This window comes from Haliotis rubra, unplaced genomic scaffold, assembly GCF_003918875.1.
Source record: "Haliotis rubra isolate DU_JTF1 unplaced genomic scaffold, ASM391887v1 Scf131, whole genome shotgun sequence".
NCBI classification, from domain to species: Eukaryota; Metazoa; Mollusca; class Gastropoda; order Lepetellida; family Haliotidae; genus Haliotis; species Haliotis rubra.
This window is the reverse complement of record NW_025765237.1, coordinates 1,433,558-1,460,701: the sequence shown is the minus strand read 5'-3', so window position 1 is coordinate 1,460,701 and position 27,144 is coordinate 1,433,558. Positions and strand designations below refer to the sequence as shown.

The following is a 27,144-nucleotide window of genomic DNA, read 5'->3' as shown; positions in this document are numbered from 1 at the left end:
ACATCTACAAAAGCTGCTGCCATGAGCTGTCAATCATGTCCAGTAGACTGTTTTCTCACTCAGCTCATTATATAAAAATATGATGATGATGACATTTATTCACCTTCATTCAAGTTCAGACATTGTCTCAAGTGAAAATATAATCTGCAAAAGCCTCCAGAAGCATTTTTTATAAAATATGTATCTAAGTACCGGTAACAAAACAAACAAAAATTCTGTGACACCGTGCTCCAGCAGCCGATTATGGACTGTGAGCGTGAGATTTGAGGAAATGTGTCTGTTCCGCCTCACTGTTTGGATTAATGTTGTGCCGTGTCGTCCCTCGGTGCCGGTTACTTCAGCCAGTCAAGAAGTTGCGGCACATAGTACGTGATGATGATGTCGGCCCCTGCAGATGAAATCTCCGTTTTATCTCATACAGTTGAATCACAGTCAGCTAACTGTGCAGGGAATTGGATGCTCAGTGGTTAGCATGGGTCATGTTTTCAAGCCTATCAGTCACTCGGGTATAATTCTTCTGGGGACATGAATGCCAATGATGTAACTCATTTTATTTGATTTCCAAGCATTGACTGATAATGACACAAGAATCACCAGCTATATGGCACATGGAATCTAATGTTTACCGATGTGGACAATTTTTTAGCAAACCTGAGGACTCATTCACATTTTGTACAAACATAAGATGCAGCATAACTGTTGGCAATCCCAAACCCTGGGCAAACCAACACCCTGGGCAATCCCAAACCCTGGGCAAACCAACACCCTGGGCAATCCCAAACCCTGGGCAAACCAACACCCTGGGCAATCCCAAACCCTGGGCAAACCAACACCCTGGGCAATCCCAAACCCTGGGCAAACCAACACCCTGGGCAATCCCAAACCCTGGGCAAACCAACACCCTGGGCAATCCCACACCCTGGGCAATCCCAAACCCTGGGCAAACCAACACTCTGGGCAATCCCAAACCCTGGGCAATCCAACACTCTGGGCAATCCCAAACCATGGGCAAACCAACACCCTGGGCAATCCAACACCCTCATGAAAATATTACGTACTTGGGTGGTACTTATCGGGGTTTTTTCATTAATACAACTCAGGGGCATTAAATACACTTAAAATGGGGAGTATTAAGTTAAAGTATTTCTTTATTGGACTCATTAACTTTCAATTAAAAGTTTTCTCAAGACTTTCTTTTCAAAAATACAAATATACAAGTCTTATTTCCAGTTGGGATTTTGTATACTGGAAAAATGGACAAGCATTTAGGTCATCCACAAAATAAATTAACAAACTTCGGAAGAGAGTTCTTGTTCTCCTGTTTACAATTTTTTTTAAACAATCTGTAGCCAAATGACCAATTCCGGAAGTATTGTATACAAATACCTGCTCGTCTCATGCTCTGGAGAGATTCCAGGACGATGGCCTTCAGATCAAACGCTCCAGCAGCTGCCCCGTGATATAACATTGCGTACTCCCCAGACACGTGGTAGATAGCCAGTGGATGTGTGGGGTACTGAAACAAACAGCCATCTTCTGATACACGGCAGATGGTGTGATGCTTTACATCAAGTGTGTGTGAAATATTTCTGTTTTCCATGTTGCCAATCTGACATGAGGTCAACCAGTGCATCTTAACTCATGTTATTGAGCTTTCTGAAAGTATTATGTAGTCAGCCTTGTATTGTGTTCCTTGATTGGTGATAAGGTAATGTTAGCCTCTGTAATACTTGGCAGGGTTATTGCAAAACATGAATTTTATATCATCATGGAAATGAATGTTGAGTGAAAACAGGGAATGACATGTGAAAATATTGGAGTGTGCCATCGAATCTTTAATACATCTGTGAATCCTGGCAAGGATACAGTAGTGAATCAGTATTTCAGTGAATCATGGCGCAAGGATACAGTAGTGAATCGGTATTTCAGTGAATCCTCATGCAAGGATACAGTAGTGAATCGGTATCTTAGTGAATCCTGATGCGAGGATACAGTAGTGAATCGGTATTTCAGTGAATCCTAACGCAAGGATACAGTAGTGAATCGGTATTTTAGTGAATCCTGATGCAAGGATACAGTAGTGAATCGGTATTTTAGTGAATCATGATGCAAGGATACAGTAGTGAATCGGTATCTTAGTGAATCCTGATGCGAGGATACAGTAGTGAATCGGTATCTTAGTGAATCCTGATGCGAGGATACAGTAGTGAATCGGTATTTCAGTGAATCCTAACGCAAGGATACAGTAGTGAATCGGTATACAGTGAATCCTGAATACAGGTATCGGTATTTCAGTGAATCATGACCTTAAGGATACAGTAGTGAATCGGTATTTCAGTGAATCATGGCCTTAAAGGATACAGTAGTGAATCGGTATTTCAGTGAATCATGATACAGTAGTGAATCGGTATTTCAGTGAATCATGACGCAAGGATACAGTAGTGAATCGGTATTTCAGTGAATCATGACGCAAGGATACAGTAGTGAATCGGTATTTCAGTGAATCATGGCGCAAGGATACAGTAGTGAATCGGTATTTCAGTGAATCCTCATGCAAGGATACAGTAGTGAATCGGTATCTTAGTGAATCCTGATGCGAGGATACAGTAGTGAATCGGTATTTCAGTGAATCCTAACGCAAGGATACAGTAGTGAATCGGTATTTTAGTGAATCCTGATGCAAGGATACAGTAGTGAATCGGTATTTTAGTGAATCATGATGCAAGGATACAGTAGTGAATCGGTATTTCAGTGAATCATGACGCAAGGATACAGTAGTGAATCGGTATCTTAGTGAATCCTGATGCGAGGATACAGTAGTGAATCGGTATCTTAGTGAATCCTGACGCAAGGATACAGTAGTGAATCGGTATTTCAGTGAATCATGATGCAAGGATACAGTAGTGAATCGGTATTTCAGTGAATCATGACGCAAGGATACAGTAGTGAATCGGTATTTCAGTGAATCATGACAGCCTTAGTTCATTCAGTGAGGACAAATTTTGTCCTTCAACATACATATGGAATACAATAAGAAGAAAGCCAGCTGTATAACTCTGCATCATTAAATGAACCTTGCACCACAACATAAGTTTCACTTGTCTGCAAAACTGATTTTCAACTGAGGTGCCATCTGCCTAACACCTGAAATAAATCAGTCTTGGACAAGAGGACTTGTGATACCTGTATGTCCCAACTCTGATATGTCTCAATTTGTGTCCATACCTTCTGTTTGGTCATCCTGACGACATCCAGGTAAGGTATCCCTGGCTTGACCATCAACATGTCTGCACCCTCTGCCACATCTCGATCCTGAAACAATGGGGACATCATTATCTGCATCCTGTTTGAGGGCCAGAAGGGGGCTTCCTTCCAGATGAGTAAGTGAGTTTGATTTTATTACTCATTTAGTAATATCATGGCAGGGGACACCAGAAATGGGCTCCACACATTATACCCATGTGGGGAATCAAACCCGGGTCTTTGTTGTGATGAGCGAACACACTAGGCTACCCAACTGCCCCTCCTCCCATGCGATCAAGAGATCAGTGAAGTTATAAAAATTCAAATCCCCCAAGCCATCTGTGACCTAGAAAATAAGACCAATATTACCACAATTGAATGATGGTTAGCAGAGCCCTCAAACAGACCTTTTCACCACTTTTCATCACTATGATGTGAACATTTAAACCTGCATATATTCCACTAACAACAGACAAACAAAGCAAAAATCTTTTGGTCACAATATTCAAGATAAAGGTCAACACATTCACCACATTGACTTTCTTAACATGTGTTCAAGAAATACTTTCATAAACATTGAAGAAAATCAACAGAGTTTTTCATTATAAAATCAGGCTGACAAATTAGTATTGTGACTTCTATACCTCAAAAGCAAAAATAAAAAACACAGTTGTAGTGGAGATAGTCAAGGCACACATTAATTTCAGGATATATTACACCAGATCATTTCTGACATCCAAAAGGGCAAACTGCCTAGCTGGATTGACTCAAAACTAACTAGGGGTGTCACGATTCACTCTTACTTCAATTCGATGCGATTATCGATTCAATTCGTTCGATTCGATTCATTTCAATTTGATTCACCAAAGCTGAGGACAAAGTCAAATTTGTTGTAATATCAGTTTAATTTGGCAAACTTTGGAAAATTGGCACAATGCTCAATTAGAACACTGTCAAGACAACTTGTCAACAAATACTCACTGAACATGAAATTAAGTTTCAGTCACGAACTGAAAGTGTCAAGTGTTCATTGTGACTGTAATGTCACTGTAAGTACTGTAAGTCACACACTTGTAGCAGAGACTTTGAAAAAGCATTCGACTCAGTTGATAGAAATTATTTGATACATGTACTATCGTTTTTTAACTTTGGTTCAAGTATTAATTGATGGATTCAGACTTTTTATAATGTTATAGAATCTAGGATTATGGTCAATGGTTTTGCTACACAACCTTTTACGATTGAACGTGGGTGTCGCCAAGGAGATCCTGTTGCACCATACTTGTTTATTCTATGTGTGGAAATATTCAGTATAATGCTACGTAACAATGATAAAATTAAAGGACTTAGTATCGGTAACATAGAATATAATCTGTCGCAATTTGCTGATGACACTACTCTTACATTAGATGGATCCGAAAAATGCCTCTGTGCAGTTCTGAACGTCTTGCAAATATTTGCTCGCTTTTCTGGTTTAAAGGTAAACGTTGACAAGACAAAACTCATTTGGATTGGTTCAAAAAAGAGATCACGTTACAAACTATGTAAAGAATACAACTTTGATTGGTCTCAAACAGATTTTAGTCTTCTGGGAATTAACTTTAATATTGATCTTGAAACCATGATTGAAGATAATAATAGGGACAAAATTGCAAAAATCGAAAAACAAATGAATATTTGGTCAACGCCTTGTTATCTCCTTTTGGGAGAAATACTATTTTAAAATCCCTTCTACTTTCACAGTTAAATCATCTATTCTCAGCCCTTCCCAATCCACCAAAAGCACTACTCGATAAATTATAAAAAGCATGTTTCAGATTTATATGGAAAAATAAGCGGGATAAAGTAAAAAGAAACATAATCACTTTAAACCCAGAACACGGTGGGATCAGGATGCCAGATGTACAAAATGTAATTTATGCTCAAAAACTTAAATGGATAAGTAGACTTATTACTTCAAATAATAAATGGTGTCATATTATTCTAAACAAAATACCTAGTCCATATTCCATCTGGTCTGGTAATTCAAAGCAAATTAAAGAAATATGTATTCCAAATTTATCCAATAGATTTTGGAAAGATGTTTTTACTGTATGGGAAGACTTTCTTGCAAAATATGAATCAAGTATATTATCAGAAAACCAAATTAAAAGTCAAACTATCTGGGGTAACTCCAACATAACTATTGATGACAAACTGATAATGTATGAAAACTGGAAGACTAAAGGTGTAATCTTTGTTAATGATATTATACATGAGGAAGGTAGGTTATTAACTTTCATAGATTTTCGAAAAGATATCAAATAAAAACCAATTTTCTAACATTTGAAGGAATCAAAGCAGCAGTAAGGTCATACGCACACAAACATAAAATTTACAAATTTTCAGAACCGCTGCAAAATCCTATCTTTCCCATTAATTACCAATCATTGAATAATTCTGCGGGAAATAAGCATTTATATAATTCTCTTTTGAATTCATCCTTCATCGTGCTACCATGCTATTCCAAATGGGACCGTGTTTGAGACAGATATTTCACTGACAAAGAATGAATGATTTACAACATTATCCCAAACAAATGTACTGTAAGTACTGAACTTAGGTGGTTACAATATAGGATTATCCTCAACAGTTTACCAACAAAATCTTTTCTTTATATAATAAAATACATAGAATCACCACTTTGCTCCTTTTGTCAAAAATATCTAGAAACTACTGACCACCTCTTTTGGAAATGTGAGCATGTAAAGAAAATATGGATCGAAGTAACAAAATGGCTTCATGCTGTTCAACTATCAGTAAACTTTATGCTTGAAAAGGTTTTGTTTGGCATTCAAGGTGAAAATAATAATCCTATAAATGTAATCATCCTTCTAGTCAAACAAAATATTTCAAATGTGCTTCTGGAAACTACTTGCCTAATATCAATTATATTAAAAAAGATGTTATTAAGTATTATGATGCCACCAAATATCTCCATTTATCAAATGGTACTGAACAAATGTTTTTTTCAATTCTGGTCAACGTTACACTTGTTGTTAGGATAGATCTATATTAGTCTGAAATACCGTGTACATGTTTTACATATTATGTACCACAGATGATTCACCATGTACTGTTTGCTGCCTACCTGTAGGATCCTATAATGTATGCCTGTAAAATATATTGAAAAAAAAAAAAAAAAAAAAAAATTGTAGCAGAGAATTTTCAACATGATTTCTTACGATTTCAGGTGAAATAAACTCACAGTATTAGAAAGTAAGTACTTTATGAATCGAATCGAAATGCATGCATTTGAAATCGAGATCGAAACGTACATCTATCGATTCGATTTTCGATGAACCGAACCGAATCGTGACACCCCTAAAACTAACACATGCTTCTCTGGATGTCAAAGTTCTATCAAGAGGGTATAGTGGGTCTTCTGGAGAAAGTCTGGAAGGTAAGACTTTGAGCAGATCTTATGAATATTATTGTGAATGAAGGTGAGCATCAGAGCCTAGACTACCCACCACAGCCCGCTCCGCCAGTCCAATGGATCCCGGGGGCAGCTGGTAGCACTTCCTGTCTCCGAAGGTGGGTGCACTCTTTGCAGCATCTCTGTGATAGAAAGGTGAGGTGAAATTGGGTTTAATGTCGTACTTGAGAATATTTTGCTCATATGACGATGTGCATGCGTGTGTATGTGTATGTGTGGCTGCTTGTACTAGCCCAGACTTAAGCTGGTTTTATAGTGCTAGCCCACTGAGATACCACGCCGCAGTGAAGCATGAATACCCCACTCAGACACATTATACTGACTCCGAGCCGACCAGTCCTTGTACCCATTAATGCCGAACGCCAGGCAGGGACCAACAAGTACCATATTTTTAACGTCTTTTGGTATGATGCGTCGGGGGATCGAACCCGCGACCTTCCGTTCTTCGGTGATAGAAAGGAATTACAACAGTACAAAAGAATGAAATACACAATGCCATTTTAGAAAGTGGTCAAATGTAACGTATGTATGTTTGGGATTACACTTTCTTAGTAAAGTACAGATTATAGTACTTTTGGGGGTTGAGCCCCATGTGGGATTTGAACCCACACCCTCAGAGTACTAGAATCTTTACTTTACTAAAAAGTGTAATCCCAAATATAACATACGTTATAGTACAAAAGAAGTTTTCAAAAAGTGCTAAATATTGAAACTAACAAAATGTAAAATGTCAACTTCTCAGTAATATAAAATATATCAACTGTGGTCTCACCTCAGGCACGTGAGCTTGTTCAAAATTGCCTCTGTTCACCAAGTAGAAAATGGGTACCCGGGTGGGATAAAGTCAAGTGACTTTAACCTTTTAGCGCCTAACAGGCAGGTAAGGTTATCCAGGGTAATAGTAATAAACAGATCATTTGGGCACTTAGAGCATGCATTGTGCATGGAGAAATGCGCATGACAAATGCACTTTTATTATTATTATATCCGAGTGAACACAGACCAGCAACCATCTAAGACCCTAAGATACCTTACCTCAACTTCAAGAGCTAAACAAATAATGATTTGACCTTCAAATACTGCAGTATTACTATAATACCAAGAAACTAACATGGCTAAGATTTAAAATGAAGATGATCTTCACCTGAATGGACCATAGAAGCTGGAGGCAAACTTGGCGCGCTGTAGCTCATGACAGCCACCCTGTTGTCAAGACCCGCCTCTCTCAGACCCTTCTTAATGGCGCCAATCCTTCCATCCATCATGTCGGAGGGAGCTATGACTTGGCACCCTGGCAGTACAAGAAGAGCAGTAAGTATTCCTGGTACACAGAGATTGCTGAAGAACAGTAACAATTCCACTGGACTAAATGACAAGGAGAAGATTGAGTGCACAACATAGCTGTCAGCATTGATTGATTGAGATTGTGTGCAATTATGATGCTTAAAAACCTACATCCACTTGATCAAGTTTTTTTATATTTAGTTCCGTATTTTTATACTTAATTCCTTATGATGAAAGAGTCAATAGTTATTTTGAAGTTCGTGCCTTTTTATGTAGAATAGCGTCTTGTTTAGTTCCATGTACTGAAAAATCAAGCAAGTTAGGCTTGCCACATTTTGTGATTTAATTGTAGTTTAAAGGTCTGGCTATGTATCCATGTTAATGGATTGGCTGTTGAACATCAAATTATCATTTAAAAAAATATATCCCTATTTAGAAGTCTGTCGCAAAATATCTGGTTGCAATAGCATGTTAGTGACGAGATGGTGTCAGCCATTTTGTTTTTCATAGCCTGCACCAGTATTGTTTTCCATGATTTAGAAGATAAAGCTATTCTGTTTTCAATTTTGCGGTCCTTTATCATTGATTTAAGGCCGCTAAATGTAATTTAAAAACCGAATGCGTTAGCACGACTGATATGCGTTTTAAAACCGAACGGTTTGACGTGCAAGAACACAAGGCGTGAAGAGCCCTTTTTCCAGGAAATCGTTTGGAATCGTCGTGTTGAGGGACGGGTTGTGTAATGAACAAAATAACTAACTTTATTCATGGAAATAATTGTTGACAACCACCCTGCTATTCCCAATCTGGAAAAGACCTGACATGCCACGTTTTATGTGGGATACATGGACAGTGGAAGTGGAAGGACTGGGCACTATGGCCCTGACGGAAGCGGTCAGGTTAGGACGAGTGGGCCGATGTGTGTTGTCGACGTCATGCCCGATAGATCTGGACCCGGTTTGAATATACTGCCGCTTTTGCGCTGCTGACAGATTTTTCAGCTTCGTAGTTTCTTCACTGGGATTAGGATCAAGAAATTCTTCTTCAAACCATTCGCTTTTTACTTCAAAAACATCAAAGATGTTGCCGAGGTAGAAATTGCCGATGTCCGACATGTTTGTTTACAAACAATAGGGTCAACGAGTTCATTGCATTCATACGCAGTTAATCGGTCACTTTCATTAGCGGTCTTAAACTGCCATTTAAGTACGGTTATGATGAGCTCCCAGCCAATCAGAATCGAGTATCACACAATGTCATGCTAGAATTTTTAGTCAAGTTCATTTTCGGTGAAATACAAAGTGCCAGCCTCATTACATACGCTACTATTGTTTGTGTACAGGTTCGTGTCAGTGCACACTGTGATCAATAGCCGTATAGTACTCACTAAAATAGGTTATATTGACTCTGAAATATCATTTCTACACTTTATAATCTCTCATCTCATTTGTCATAGACAGGAACTCCTAAAAGTTACCTATGTAAAGTTACACCCATATATTATGTGGGTTATTGGCTATAAGCCAACATGCCTCTGATATAGTGAGTGAGTGAGTTTAGTTTTACGCCGCTTTCAGCTATATTCCAGCAATATCACGGCAGGGGACAACACAAATGGGCTTCACACATTGTACCCATATGGGGAATTGAACCCAGGATGCTTTAACCACTAGGCTACCCCACCATTCCGCCTCCGATATAGTTTGTTATCAATACACCTACCAATCTAACTGGTTTAATGATAAAAAATTCTCAAAAAGACTTCATTCAAATATTTTACTTCCAAACTGTTTGCTTGTTCTTTTCTCTGTTTTTCCATGGTGCAGTTTTGGTATTGTGATGGTTAGACAGTACTTGTACCTTCCCGCACCCTACATTTGTCTGCAGCATTTCACCCAGTCTAACACTTCAGCAAGTCCTATATTCAGCAGGCTGCTTGTGAAGGAGGTAGGTGTGGTTTTGTAATGGAGGACACTCTGGTCTGATACCCGTGAAGGTCGGGGTTAGAATATTGATCTTCAGTAACCCATGCTTGTCGTAAGAGGCGACTAATGGTATCAGCAGGCTTGCTGACTTGGTTGATGCATGTCATCGGTTCCCAATTGCGCAGATCGATGCTCATGCTGTTGATCACCGGATTGTCTGGTCCAGACTCGATTATTTACAGATCGCCGCTATATAGCTGGAATAATGTTGAGTGCAGCGTAAAACTAAACTCATTCACTCACTCTGGTCTGACATATGCTGTTATTATGAATCAATTCTGAATGAAAATCCACACGTATGTGAGATAAAATTAATGTCACAGTCAGAATTATGCTATTGAAATGTAAATACATTTCCTGATTCACTCGGTCAGCTCTTGAAATTATTGAATAAGTTACTGGGGACCATTTCTACCCCTACAAGGTTGTGGTCGGTGAAGGTGAAGTATGACACTGATGTTAACCATTGCCTTCTTTCTTACAGGAAACAACTTCTTTAACTATGGAACAACATTTCTTGGCTGCTTCTCGTCCCTTCATCACGTATATCTTGAAGCCTCATTGACATCTCCTGTGTCATGAACAATTGCAACACACAAGTTGTTTGATCCCTGATTACACCTCAACTTATAAAGTTGATCAATGGATTGTCTGGTCCAGACTCAGTTATTTACAGACCGCTGCCGCATAGCTGGAAAATTACTAACTGCGTCATAAAACATCAAACAAAACCAAAAACTTCTAAAGACCAACCAATTTCAACATACCTGCTTTGGCATAGTTGACAGCAATGGCGGCCAGGCGGGCAATACTGGCGGTGTTATCCAGACTACCATCCTCCCTCAGAATACCTGCATGATGAACGGTAGAACAGATGTAGGCTACTGCACGTGCATTGCATGACGATGACATTGATTCCACGAGTAGCTGCACATGCCTTGCTCATAAGACTCTCAAGTCGGTGTAGCAAGTCGCACTACACTTGATCGCGGACAACCTGGGGCCCCTTTGCTGACAATGGCAAGTGCCAGTGGGCGGCACTCATACATGCTAATACGGGTCAATTGTCAGGTCGGTGGTCAACTTATCCTTGTTTGCCAGTAGGTGTAACTGAGGTTCCCAGTATTGATGTGCATTCAGTATTCAGTCATTGAGTTTTCTGTTTCATTGATTATTCATTATTTTTTAACCATTATTTTTTAATCATTATTTTTTTAATCATTATTTTTTAATCATTATTTTTTTAATCATTATTTTTTAATCTCATTATTTTTTAATCATTATTTTTTAATCATTATTTTTTTAATCATTATTTTTTAATCATTATTTTTTTCATCATTATTTTTTAATCTCATTATTTTTTAATCATTATTTTTTAATCATTATTTTTTCATCATTATTTTTTTCATCATTATTTTTTTCATCATTATTTTTTAATCATTATTTTTTTAATCTCATTATTTTTTAATCATTATTTTTGCATTTGGTGTCACTGAGTGTTATGCAGAGGATAAGAAAATGAATTAACTAAATGGGAAGTATACGTGTACCTCTCAGTAAACTGATAAAGTAATTCAGGTTATAAAAATGGGGATTAAAAGTGAATCTCTTTGAAACATGTACAGGGAAAATCGATATCTATTGTATGTGATCGGACAGCACACGAAAAGTCATACACACAAAGTCATTGTGCTTCCGTGAAGCAAGTCGCATTTAAGCTGTCTGCTTCAACTATCTGTCCATGCTTCAAATGTCTTCTTACTACTGAGTATTCTGTGTCACTGAGTGCTATTAAATATTCAGTATTATTCAGTGTTTTTGGTTAATTGATACTGTAGTGTTTGTAATGATCAATCGGATTCCGTTTTGGGTTATATGGTTTTGTGTTCACCCAATTTGCATACAACTGGACATTCGCAGTCTGTACGCTGAAACTGTTTTGAAAATAAAAAGGTCTACTCGTGATGTGGAGAAGCAGCAAACAACCCGCCTCGTGTCTTGAGTGTTTAATTGGTGCTATTGGAAGTGGGCTTAAATGCGAACTGGAGACATACAGTTGCACACAGTACAGATACCCTGAAATTTTCATTTGACAACAATTTCTTAATGTTCAAATTTCTGCCCATCACATACTCAATAATGTCCAGAAAGTATTCATGAATAAATATTCATATTCATTACTATATATTCGTACAATATATCATAATCACCTGATAGTGTCTTGCTGGCGGCCCTTATATAAAATAATACTCCAAAGCATATTACATGTTATTTTGTATGCAACATATTTCTGTAACCATACAAGCGGAAGTGATACAGAAACTGGTAAGTGACAATTTCATCACGGTTGCCATGGAAACATTGCATGGGATGAGCCGGGTAATGTTTCAGAAATGTAAAAAATTCCCACAAATATAGAACAAAAAATAATGGCAGATAACTTGACTTGAAGTTAGTTGAGCTACAAATGATGAAAACAGCTCACATACCCCCGCTTCCCAATTCGGGACATGGAAATGACAGATATTGATATATATAATGTGACAAGGATCAGCAGCTCACAAGACTTTCTCCTTGACTCTACTAAACTTTATATACATGTTAGATAATAGTTTTGCCATGGTCTGATTACAGTGATAATTTATGGAAACAATATTTTTTTGTGTTTTCCGTGGAAACCTGATATACAATTGAACTTGACTGTCTCATGTTGCACACAATGAAGATGACGTAGATGAAGATTGTTATTTTTTAGCACATGGCATATCTGTGGGTCATGATTAACTTGTGTATTAAGTTGGGTGAACCTAGCATGTATAGTTTCGATGATATGCTGTGGCCAGGTAACCATCAAACACATTTTGCACCAAGTCATGTTTCCATGGAAACAACAACAAGACAAATTCTGAAAAAACTTTAAAATAGCAAAAGGCACATCAATGGGTAATGATTAACATGTGTGTGAAGTTTGGTGAACCTAGCATGTAAACTTTAAGAGATATGCTCCGGACAAAACCATCAAACACATTTGGCACTAAGTCGTGTTTCCATGAAACAGCTTTCTGAAAAATATTAAAATAGCAAAAGGCACATCAATGGGTAATGATTAACATGTGTGTGAAGTTTGGTGAACCTAGCATGTAAACTTTAAGAGATATGCTCCAGACAAAACCATCAAACACATTTGGCACTAAGTCGTGTTTCCATGGAAACAGCAAAAAAACAAAATTCTGAAAAAACTTTAAAATAGCAAAAGGCACATCAATGGGTAATGATTAACATGTGTGTGAAGTTTGGTGAACCTAGCATGTAAACTTTAAGAGATATGCTCCGGACAAAGATTCGGGACGGACGGACGGACGGACATAATGACACTGTATAACCCTGTTACTTCGTAGCAGGGGTATACTAACTGAAAAACAACTATAGTGACGTCACTATTGTCTCGCCAGGTTCTTCTCTTAAGCCCCATTCATATGCACAAAATTTACTCATGTAAGTAAATTTGCACATGTGTAAATATACATATGTGTGTAATAGTAAATTTACTTTGCATTCACATGGAATTTATGTAGAGTCAGTAAACTTGAAAGTGTAAATAATAAATGCCTTAAAATGTCTTATTTTTTCTCTAACTTCAACAGAGAAAGATGTTCTCTTATCACTTCGCTTTATCAGACAAACAGTATTAGATATGTACTGCTCTTGCAATAAGTCTGTCACAAGAAAGACCGTCTGTTTGCTGGAACTACGTGAATATAACTAGTGACGACAAAGACTGGTACGATAATTTTCGGATGAACAAAGGGGTTTTCGATCTTATCTGCACACAACTGCAGGATTACTTAAAAGCTAGCGACCAAGCTGTTCGCCAAACTTGGTATGTACGAATGAAAGTTGCAATTGCAATATACTTGATGGCTTCAACTTCAGAATATAGAACTGTGGGGAATTTGTTTGGTGTAGGGAAGTTCACCGTTTGTAAATGCATTCATGAAGTTTGTCAGACCATATGTGATGTTTTGCTTCCGGAATATGTAACTTTTCCCCTAAATGAAGATGACATGACACTATTTACTCCCAGTGCAAATTTGCACATGTGTAAATATACTTTTGCACCTGGTCGACCACATGTAAATTTGCTCCTAGTGTATATTTACATATGTGTGTAAATGCGTTCACATGACACATTAACACATGCATCTAAAGTTGCTCATGTGTGTATTATACATATGTGTGCAAACAGGTGCATGTGAACGGGGGCTTATCAGAGTAAACCTCTACAGGCAGATTTGCGGGCATTCTCCATGAAATCCTGTGGATTTTCTACAGAATTGCCCGCATCCTGGGAATTTTCTACAGAATTTCCTGCATCCCGGGTATTTTTGACAGAATTGCCCGCATCCCAGGGATTTTCTGAGGAAGAGCCCATGACTTTGAATTATTACTTGTTTTGAAGATTGATACAACTTCGCCTTGCTATCACTGACATACGATTGTAAAATATCACATTATTGAAACCTTCCAATATATAGTGCTGATACCTGGTTTCGAACCTGCACCCCTTCGCTTACTACCTTGGCGGTTTTATCCACTAGGCTACGAGGTGAGGTGAGGTGAGGTGAAATTGGGTTTAACGTCGTGCTTAAGTATATTTCGTTCATATGACGATGTGCTTGCGTGTGTATGTGCGGCTGCTTGTACTAGCCCAGACTGAAGCTGGTTTTATAATGCTAGCTCACTGAGATACCATGCCGCAGTGAAGCATGAATACCCCACTCAGACACATTATACTGACTCCGAGCCGACCAGTCCTTGTTGTAGCCATTAATGCCGAGCGCCAGGCAGGGACCAACAAGTACCATATTTTAACGTCTTTTGGTATGACGTTGTCGGGGATTGAACCCGTGACCTTCCGGTCTCCCCGGCAGATGCTCTAACCACTAGACTACAAAGGATCGCTATGAAGAATGAGATTGTCAGTATGAACCATGTGTTCCTCACAAGACGGGTAGTGTGGGCAGTGCACGTGCATGACACGGGTAGTGCGTGCAGAGCACGTGCATTGCGTGTGTATGGCAAGGTGTCAGCTGCCAATGGCATCCCAGTTGATTTCAACAGTAAATATCAAATGTTGAACTTATATCTATATAAGTATACCTGCGGTCGGTTCATAAGTTGGATCAAAACCGAATCCGAGGCCCTCCCCAATTCCCCTCTGCCGCAGGCTTACTTTTTCGAACAAAACGTCAGAGTCATTTTTGATCCTTTACATAAAAAACAGACCCAAAAAATCATTGCTTGTGTTTACTGGATTGTAATGGGAGATGTGTGTACCAAATCAAATGTTCTGCTTGTAGGAAATCACAGAAACAGTTAGTGGACAGCATCACATGATCATAAACTGGAAACATCTGCCACACGCTGGAAGAATGTCTACATAAATTGTGCTTTATCTCATCAACAGCTAATTCCTCGAGTTAAGCGTGACAGTGTAGGCAGCAGCTGGTGGTTCTACCGCCAGACAACAGCTGGCTGTCATCAATACACTGTGTGTTGTATACACTACATTGTTGATAGATAGGTCTGACCAGCCAAGCATGCTATATGTCGTATGAAACAAACTCAGTCATTATGACATGTCAAAATACACCTGAATAGACGAAAATATAAATTTGTGTATAGACCCAGCTTGGGTCAAATAGCCTGGTTGTACAAGATTACTTTTTTCGGATATTTTTCAAAATAAATCCATTTTCATCATAAACTTTGTCACAGAGTTGTGTGAGTAGATGTGATGTGTAAGACAGCCCCAGGCACTAGGGACAGATTTTACTTGTGCTGATTCACGTTTAACTCAGTCATCAGCACTAATCTGCTAGGAATTTTGAACCTCTGGTGTGTCTTGGTCCTACTCACCACAATGGCCGTGGCATGTGTAGGGGCACAGACAGACATCGCAGGCTATCAAGAGATGGGGGAACCACTTCCGCAGCAGTCCGATAGCAAGCAGCACCGGTGTTGTCGGCAGGTCCGCCCCTGAACCCTCGTTGTCCTGAAACATCAAGTAGCTGCACATAAAGCATTTTGCATGAGCTTGGTATAAATTTGTGTGGCACACTTGCGAGTGTAATAATTTCTTTATTATACAGGTTAAGCATGTTCATTGACGTCACGTTCAACTGTTTAATGATGTCACAGACGACAAAATACAGAAACAATGGTTGCTAGGCAAATATGTGATATGTGCATGTGCACATATGATATTTATGACACTGGTTATGTTTCACCATATGGGTAATATATTCGATCAGCGTATCGCAATACCTATCGTTTTCATGTCTGAACCGGTAAATACCGGTAAACCGGTTATATTGCGCAGCCCTAATGGACAACTTAACATGTCTGTGTCCATCTCTGGACCGCTGGAACATCTGTAGCATACTGTGATCCTTTACAGTGGGACTCTAACCCTATGTGTTCAAGTCTAAGCTGAAAACTCATCTCTTTCACAAACACTGCTCCTGAGTTTTGCCATATTCATCATGGGGTGAGTTTTCAGCAACCACACTGTGGATGGAAAACAGTGTCTCACATCTGTCCATCTTACCAGTGTGTGTGTGTGTGTGTGCGTACGTGCAAGCATGTGTATACATATTTCTAATCACTTCTGTTTGGAATGCTTGATAAAGGAGATGTACTTTCATTGTTATGCCAGCCTTCATCATCTAAGCAATATTCCAGAAAGAGGGCGGTGGGGTAGCCTAGTGGTTAAAGTGTTCGCTCATCACGCTGAATACCTGGGTTTGATTCCCAACATGGGTAAAATGTGTGAAGCCCATTTCTGGTGTTTCTCGCCGTGAAATTGCTTGAATATTGCTAACAGCAGTATAAAACTAAACTGACTCACTTTATTCTTGATTCTCATACAACTTAGGCACATGTATCACTCACTGTTAGAAGATATCCAATATTTCAGCACAAATTTGCCTGATCCTCTTGTCTTGGTCAATAATGTCGGGAATCAAATAAACTTTTTGTGAGCAATTTCAAATGATTTCTGTGTCATGTTTTATTAAGAAATATTATGTGGGATTCAGTTCATACCCATGAGAGACAGAGTGACAGTAAGCTCTCCAGAATTACAAGCAGGGGAGTAAACCTATGGAGGGGAATCTGTCAATTCACTGACTGTGGCCTCATTTTGATGTGTCGCCACGTGGTTCAAACAGTAGATCACCCGGACTGTGATTTATGCAAGTTCATCAAATGCCATTGAAATTACCATAAGGAATGGTACTCTTTAATGGCATGTCATAGCATTATGTAAGGGTTAATTAAATAATTCACAAAGGCATGTCACCTGACATACTACAGGTAACCCATCTACCTGTACTGCGTGTCCGATGTTTACATTACAGAAACTGTTGACATATACCCGACAGTAGAGCGGGCATGATTGCATCAGACCCTGTATGTATAGAGTGCAGCTGATTCATGGTCTGTGCTCTGTTGAGAAGGGTTTGTTTAGTATACCTGTAAATAATTACACAGTTTCTGTCAGGGATGTTAATGACTGGGACTATTTTCAGTTCGGTCGGTTCGACCCCAGATGGTCGGCATCATCAGGAAGTAAACATGGTACAGCAACACTTCCTGTGATTAGTTGGCTTCTAGGTGCAAGTCACACTGAACAACCCCAAAATAAGTGAGTGAGTGAGTGAGTTGGGTTTTACGTTGCTTTTAGCAATATTCCAGCAATATCATGACGGGGGACACCAGAAATGGGCTTCACAGATTGTGCCCATGTGGGGAATCGAACCCGGTCTGGGCGGTATGACGAGCCATAACTTTTGGTATGGCTGTCGGGAAACCATTAGGCTACCCAGACGCTGTAACCAACACCAAAAATAAGGATAAAGAGACTTATTACTTCATATAGGACTAGACCACTACGCCCACTACTGGAATCCTGACAACTCAGGACTGGCTAAAAGGGTCAATAAAAACTGTAAATATTGTCGATGAGAAAAATGATGAATGATTATTGATATGAAAATTGTGACTTCACATATTTCTGGATTTAGTTAAGTATGAATTAAATAACTGATCAGCACACATTGGGTGAATTCTCTAAATATATGTACACATTTGTAATCTGAAATTCAGTTGACACATTAAATTGAAAACATATTCAGAAATTACCATGGTTACAGTCTCTTGGATACATAGAAGGAACTAGTTCTGACTGGAACAAATGTGGTTTCATTTCAATTATGTTTATAAACCGTTCTGAATGAATTTAATACAAACCCTCATAATCTCCAGGTGGTTTCTGTACATTTCCATTACATACAGTATTCTTAGTGTGTACTAGTATCAAGAATATGCATGATAAGTTGTACAGAAATGGACATTTAAATACACAACTTCTTTAGGCCTAAAAAAAAATGCTGTAGTTCCGATTACCCGACCGACCCTTGATTTCTGGTGCCAACCCTAGTTTTTTATGAGGTATGAATAAAATAAGCTTTCAGATACCATTGTTTTTCCCAAGCACCAACGGACATCAGTCATTCTGACAGAGTGAGTGAGTGAGCATGGTTTTACGCCGCTTTTAGCAATATTCCAGCAATATCACGGGGGGACACCAGGCTTGTACCCATTTGGAATCGAACCCGGTCTTCACCGAATAACCATTAGGCACCCACACATTCTGATAAGAAAGACAACATGATGGCTGCAAGCTTGATTGAATAAACAATTACACATTGATAAATGTGTTATTAGTTCGTACTTTACAGTTCGTACTTTAATAAAATGTAAAAAGAAATCCCTTCCTACCTACCTACCCTAAATTTTAAAGAGTTGTAATCGGAACCACATTTCTTTTATTTGGCCTTATGTACACAACATACACTATCTCAACTATAATTACAGAAACAACCCCAGCTATGTATTTATGGGTACCTTGCACCTGAGTGTGGAAATACAAACCTCAACGGCACAGAACTAACTGTTATTTCAAAAAAACAAAACTGTATTTTAACCAATCAGAAATCTACTTGCCACAAAGGCACAAAATTGTGTACAGAAAAACACTGATTGTAACTACAAACCACATCAATTCACATTATCCATTCACAGAAAATTCAATCCAGACAATCGTAACACCCCCCACACAATTTCAGATTGACCGAGCAAAAACCGTGCACACCATACATAACTGTGAGACTACTGATGGACAAGGGTACAACAACTGCTGAACATATATCACGATATATACACCTGGATTTGATTGAGGCGCCCAATATACAATCAGAGTTATCCAAGTGAATGATTGTTCGTTTTCCCAACTGTAGACATTATAATTGTGGCATCAATCCTCCACTCTTTGATGATATGAAATTACAGTGTACTCTGTCAATACCGGCATCAGTCGGGACCAAGTAAAAATGCCGGTTTTGACAGAGTGCCGGTTTAGCTAGGTTCGCTTATGACGCCTGCGCACACGGAAGTTCGCTGTCGTACTGTCACTTTAGCATTAACAAAATGTTTGAATAAGAAACAAGGCAGTGACTGAATGCCCCACTACATGTATTAATTACTCTAGGTAAGTGTTACGTACCACTCACTGATTAACAAGATACTGATTAACAGTTTCTGTTTCTGAATAATCTCGGGAGTCACAGCGAATTGTGTTGTTACATCATTTGGACCTAATTGCATCAAAGGGTTACGCCGTCTTTCATGTGCCGGTTTTTACAGATTCGTTTTCATAACAACTTGTTCGTTGGGACTGAAAAACAATGCCGATATCCTGAATAGACAGATGCCGATGTTTACAGAAGTTTCTAAATGATAATAACGTGCATTTCTGCCGGGACTGAAACTTTGTGCCGATGTAGACAGAGTGCCGGTGTTAAGAGAGGCCGGTATTGACAGAGTCCACTGTATTATTATATTTAGGCTTCATTTACAGATATGAAACCTGTTTGCACCCAGTGCAACCTCAGGTAATAACCTTATTGCACAAACAAAAACAGGTTGCACCTGTCGTTCAATATATTAATATATATAACACATGAGTTTTGGTACTGATGATTGAGAATGATGATAATACTAAGTCATCTTCTATAGCACACAGTCTCCAAACACCAAGTGATTATTCGTGGCGCTAAATCAGAATCTGATTCTTATTACCCTGGATAACCCAAGCTGCCAGTTAGGCGCTAGAAGGTTAAAGTCACATGACTTTATCCAACCGGGTACCCATATTGTGCTGGGTGGACAGAGGCAATTTGGAACAAACTCACTTGCCTAAGGTGAGACCACATGTATCACATGTGCTTCGTTGTGGGGCAGGACTGAAGTCCTAGAAACTCTCAGGAGTCAAGCTGCCAAACATGGTCACCCATCCAAGGACTCTCCGAGCTCGACGTTGCTTAACTTCAAATGATTCGTGACCTGAGCTCTGTGCACAGGACCACACACCATTATAACAAAATTTAACTGGTCCGATGAGATCATTTTATCTTACTTCATAAAATGTCATGACATATATCTGTATGCATAAACTCTGACTGGTGTGATTCACATGAAGCATGGAGTAAGTCAGTGAGTATAGTTTTACGCCGCTTTTAGCAATATTCCAGCAATATCATGGTGGGGGACACCTCAAATATGCTTCACACATTGTACTCATGTGGAGAATCGAACCCGGGTCTTCGGCGTGACAAGCGAATGCTTTAACCACTAGGCTACCCCACCGCCCCACATGAAGCAAGGATTTTTGGTAAGTGTACTTCATGGAGTAAAGAAACAAGGAAACACATGCAGTGATGTTTCTTCATCAGAAGATACATGGTGACAACGTTGGAACATCACAGGTAGTGATGCAAGACAAGGCGAGAGTGAGTGAGTGAAAGTTGCTTTATCAGCAAAGCAGGAGCTAACTCACATGTGACATTTTAATACATCTTTACTTACCAGAATACTGATTTTGGTGCAAGATATTGACTACCAGAGCTCCAGATAAGATTTAGCTAATGTGGGTACTGTACCCACTGTATTTTTTTGGAGTGGGTATTATGAATGTTGAGTGGGTATTTCATTTTCCGTTACCCACTGCTTTCAAATATGTGCGTATTTCAGTCATATTACTCACCTAAGTATTATGTCATTGAGTAAGTTTACTAAGCAGGTATGTTCTGCCTTATGTCATACCTAATCAAAACCAACTTAAATATAATGGAAATGATTTCATAAAAAATCACTCCTCCTATACTGACATTACCACACTAGTCCTATACTATATACAGTACAACTTGATAGCAATCGATGTCTTTTTCACTACGCAAGCGATTTTTATAAATTCCGTACCCATTTGTTTTAAACTTTTTGCGTATCTAACATTTTAAATGCGTGATTGGTACACGACAATTATTTTTCAATGCGTAATTGGAAATTTTCTATGCATATTTTAACCGGATACGCAGCTTATCTGGGCCTCTGACTACCATTATATTTTCAGTTCTGATGAGCAACATGAAACTGAATCATGGCCACCTACCTTGTATATCTTCCCTGGCACACCAAACAATAACACTGTCTTTAACCCTTTCTCCACCAGGGGTTCAAGTGCCTCCTTCAGTCGATGGATCCCATACCGAAACTGGCCAGGCATGCTGGTAATCTCCTGGAGTGCATCTTCTTCATCGCTGGAAACGTTAATAACAATAAAGATTATTTGTTTGTTTGTTCACCGCTCTAACATTATTACAGAGATATGATGCCCATAGGCGGATCAGGGGGGGCGGGGGGGGGGGTGTGCACCCACCCTTTTGGTCCTAAATGACCATTAAAACTCTTGTGAAAATGAAGTGTGCACCCCTCCTTTCTCAAGAGTGTGCACCCCTTTTCAAAAGCTGTATCTGCCCCTGATGCCTATAAATAATGGACTCTGGAGTTGACAATCCAGTGATCAATATCATGAGCATTGACCCACTCCATTTGGATACAAGGACAAGCTATCAATCAGGTCACATAGACTGAATAAATCATTGATTGATTAATCAGTAAATCAATCGATCAGTTGCATCAGCCATTACTGATGGCCTAGGGAAACTAATCTATATCCATAAACAAATGAAACATTAAAATAATGTTTCTTTCTGTTATGTTTGCTAAATCAAGACAAAAACAACTGATGCATTTTCCTGACTTGTAAAACTAAAATATGAACAACATACTCGCATGCGTGTCTCAACAAATAGTATCATCCCTCATCTTGATCGTAGTATTACGGTGCCTGTTTCGTTTGCACAATGTTATGATTGTGTCTCCTTATTGCCCAGGGTTTTACGGGACGTGTGATTCATGTGTATTGGTCGCAGAAAATTGATCAAATACCCCAAACTAAAATCCTGTACGTCCTTGTGGACGCAATATAATTGTTTTCAGGGAACGTACTATCTGAGTTTGTAATGATGTCCCATATTAAGATATAAACATTCTGTCTACAATCGTTATTCTAATGGGGCCGATGGGGTAGCCTAGTGGTTAAAGCGTTCGCTCGTCACGCCGAAGACCCGGGTTCGAATCCCCACATGGGTACAATGTGTGAAGCCCATTTCTGGTGTACCCCGCCATGATGTTGCTGGAATATTGCTAAAAGCGGCGTAAAACCAAACTCAGTCAGTCAGTCATTATTCTAATGACATTGAGTGAGTGATCAGCGAGTGAGTATGGTTTTACGCCACTTTTAGCAATATTCCAGCAATATCACAGCGGGGGAACACCAGTTCTAATGACACTTAAAGTAACGCATATTATAACATAATCATTATCAAATTGGAAGCATCCATGATCATTGATCTCATGCAAATTGATGGACTCCCAATTTTGGAAATGGACTCTCAGAATACATATGTCCTGAGTCCCCAGGACTCCCAGTTTCGAAGAGCTATGTAAAACCTAGTCTGTCTCACAGTCCCTGAAGCACATTATTTTCCCTACTGCCAAGCCTTCTCTGCAGTGCTAAAGCCCTAAATAAAGCAAGTCTAGATTTCCTCAGGTTCTGAATCTCTGGTCTCCCTAGGGCTCCTTTTCAATATAAATGGGCTTGTTTGTTACTATCAAAAGTATATATATTCAGACACTAAGCCTTAGTCTATGTAAAACCCTGATTGCCTACATGACTTTGTAGCGGGCTTTACGATTACAATCTCTTTTTTGACCGATTACTGTGCTCTGATTATCAATCAGCATGTTGTGAGTGATAGCCAGAACAGGGAGTGAAGATTTAGAAATGATAAAAACTAAAGAGAAGAATTTTACATAACAGTTTCTGTGGAACAAACATGATTAGTAACTGTTAATAATACATCAAATGAAAACTTCTGTCTTGTGAAATATTTAACATAATGTTATATTTGGGATTACACTTTCCAAGTGAAGTACAGATTCTAGTACTTTTGTTGGGTTGAGTCCCATCGGGGATTCAAACCCACCCCTTCAGAGTCAGGCACCTAACTGCCAGCACAACAAGTCAGCCGCCTAACCCGCTCAGCCACTGCAACTTCCACAATGAAATATTGTCGAGCAATGTTAAACTAGAGTTGGAAAATATCCTTGAAAGTCCTGGGTCCTGATCATCAAAGCATTCCCAGCATTACAACCCCTTCTAACTCTGTGGCCTATCTCAGGTTTACAAATGCAGTAACACGAGGAACACTGTGTGGATTTCTAATAACCTCTGTTTACTGAGTCTGAGTTCTCAGTTGAGCATGAAATCATATTGACAGTTTCAAAACCTCATGGCCTGGACAGATCCATACACTATAGCAACGAAAATAAGGACGATGATTTATTTAACTCAGCTCACATGCATGCTGACTCTGATTACATGAAGTGAAGTATATACCTCAGTAAGTGAGCTACTGTACCTTGGTTTATGTGTGGGACAAAAGGAAACACGAATAGTGCATCATAATAGTGAGTGAGTGAGTTTAGTTTTACACCACTTTTAGCAATATTCCAGCAATATCATAGCAGGGGACACCAGAACTTGGTTTCACACATTGTACGCATGTGGGGACTCAAACCCGTGTCTTCGGCAAGATGAGTGAACGCTTTAACCACTAGGCTACCCCAGTGCCCCGCATCATAATACTATTAATAGCTTGATGGTGTGAATCATGATATCAACCCCAGGTTTTGATGTTGATTATTGATAGATTACTGTGATACAGCAGGAATAGTGCTGGCAACAGTCACTCACTAACTCTGGTCCCAAGTGGGATGTCAGGTTAAGACTGGCATAACATTTAGGCTGAAAGGGGTGGGGCACACTTCATTTTCACGAGAGTTTCCATGGTCATGTAATAAACTTTCAGGTCAAAAGGCATGCCACCCCCACCCCCACCCAAACTCTGGTTCATCCTATGTGAGCCGCCTGTTTGAGCCACAGTGAAATGGGAAAATCTACACTTGCTTCATTTATGGCCTTCCCTCTACAGAAAGGCCAATACAGACTAGGTGAGAATCCAGGGGCAATATTAAACATGCTGTCATGTAGCTGGACTTCTGTTAAGTGGTGCTATACAAATTATTCTGCATATTTTACATTCATTTCGGTTGTACACATGTACTAGGTGGGGTCAGCAAATCCATACTATATGTTGTTATGTTATGAACGGTCCCTTATTGCGTCATGCTAATGTAAGTACCAGGTATATACAGGTACAAACTATATATTACATAACATAATGGCAACTTAATGCAGATCCATGCAGGTTTAAGCTCATTTTATAGTATATTGTTATTGTAAGGCATAGTTAGATTAAATTGAAGTTGACCTGTAAAACTGTAACATATGCTGAACATGGAGTTTACTAAACTTTGCAATCAAGGTTCAGAAACGCGGACGTGTAGACAAGATCTCACAGGCTACAATCTGCGTCGACACCGGTAAAGAATGTCTGTTCGGCACGACAACTGCAAGACCCCTGAATCTAGATCTGCTGAACATTTGCCTTTCGACATTCGTATGAGTGTAATACAGTATCAGACACGTCATCAGACAACTAGGCTGTAAAGGAACTTTACACAAAAATTGCTGATCGTGACCATCAAAATCAAAGTCCAAATCTCTGTCAGCGCTACACGTGTGGAGTTGAGATATATGACATACTAGCTGTACTCACACGATGAACAGGGGATATATCAAGTTCTCCGGTGTAATGGTAGTATTCGCTGAGTTCCAGCTCCTCAGTATGGGGTGATGGTACCCTCCGTGTAGTACTGTGTGGTCCGCCATCGTCCTGTTTGTCGACACACGAGTGACTGTCAAGACGGTGTTCACAGAGGCAGTTATCGGAGTCGGATCAGCCAATCAGCGGGCGAGGTGTCAGTGGGCGGGGCTCACTCCACACACGAGTCGACACCTTCACAAATATATTGTAAACAAGCGAGCTATTTATGGATATCGAAAGTAGGCAAAAAGTTTGACATTTCTCTCTGCAAATAAAATCATATGAAAAGGGACCAGATTGCTATAAAAAATGTTGTTTCATTTTTCATAATAATAATTCCGTCAGAAAACGTAAACATATACATTATCATGACGTAACAATCGTTACATCTTGAGTGCATAATTTCAATGAATTCATATTGAAGTATTGCAGTTATAAACGTTATATACAATTAATGTATTGCTGCTAAGCAAATATTTACAAAGACTATTTTGTCGGAGAGGATGATTTCATGTTCATATCTTGAAATACTTCACACCCGGGGTCACAGCACTAGATATCCGTTTATTCAGTGCTGTCACTTCGGCAGAGACACTAGTATACCGTGATGCACCTCCGTGTGTGTGTGTGTGTGTGTGTGTGTGTGTGTGTGTGTGTGTGTGTGTGTGTGTGTGTTGTGTGTGTGTGCGTGTGTATATATGTTGTTAGTGGATAAACGAGGTCGAGTTGAGTAAATGAGAGCTGAATTTGAGTGCAGAGGAGATCCGCCACTTTTCTCAACATTTAAGAGTGTGTATGACATGGGCTCTTATGCTCTACCTATAAACTTATCTGAAGGACTTTGCATTGTTCTGACTATCGATTCGTAACTACACGTGCCCTGCTGTAAACGATATGTTTCGCAATCCCCCTCGTACCTGTCACTATAACCATGACATACAGACCGGGTGTGAGGGAAGGTATGTGAGTCACGCCACCCTTGGACCATATACCTGTGTCTTGGCCAGTTATATCACTCCACCACCTATATATTGGCCAGTCATATCATTCCACATACCCGTGTCTTGCACCCGTCGCACCACGCCCAGTTTTTAACCCCTCACATAAAACACTACACCCCATGCTTACTCCGGCCTGAGACGACTTCACGGATGGGTGATTCAGTCTCTGTGTCCATGTATACCAGTGGCCTAGATTGACAGTTAACGATTAATAAATCCACATGTGGGGATCCGGGTTAGAATTATTGTTCATCAGCAGCCCGTGTTTTCGTAAGATGCCATTAACGGGATCCGGTTGTCAGGCTCGCCGACATAGTTAATGCATGTCTTCCGTTCTCATTTGTACAGATCGATGCCAGTGAATAACCAAGCCATTGATTTACGCAGTCATATAACGGCCGCCGTGATATGGCTGGAAATTTGTAGAGAGCAACAACAAACAACAAACAATAACAATAACAACAATAATAACAACAACAACAGTGACAAATCTATCTTACCTTGCTTCTGGCCTGTATACGTAAAGGCCGAGATTCAAACCTAGATACACAAATAGGGTGTGGCCACGTTGTCCTGTCAAAGCTTACTTTCGATGCAAAGCAAAGCAACATTCAAGTACATTCCATGAAGTATCACAAAACTGACTAACCGGTTCAGGATGATATTAAGCCATGGTATAAAGAAGTATATATATAATAATATAATGTTATGAAGACTCACGGCAAAATGTATGGATGCGGACAGTCTACAAAACACACATTTTGAAAATGTCTCTTTATAACGCCCCACTGTATCAGTCTGATGGCCAGAGGAGATGCATTCCATGGCACCAAGTCTGCTAGTGGAGCCAAAGTTTCATTCAGGGTTTTATGTTCCACTTTTTCCCCAGGCAGGCAGTG

At 39.4% G+C, this 27,144-nt stretch overlaps 1 protein-coding gene across 1 annotated transcript; it reads right to left on the bottom strand.

The window, feature by feature from the left end:
- Nucleotides 1-101: 101 nt before the first annotated feature.
- On the bottom strand, nt 102-25,448 carry LOC124267429 (delta-aminolevulinic acid dehydratase-like). Its single transcript, XM_046702346.1, is given in 10 exon segments — nt 102-388; nt 1,387-1,516; nt 3,226-3,312; nt 6,756-6,843; nt 7,866-7,900; nt 7,903-8,012; nt 10,758-10,841; nt 15,910-16,045; nt 21,563-21,710; nt 25,197-25,448. Coding segments are annotated over 10 exon segments (987 nt in total). The 5' UTR covers nt 25,310-25,448; the 3' UTR covers nt 102-332.
- Nucleotides 25,449-27,144: the final 1,696 nt, after the last annotated feature.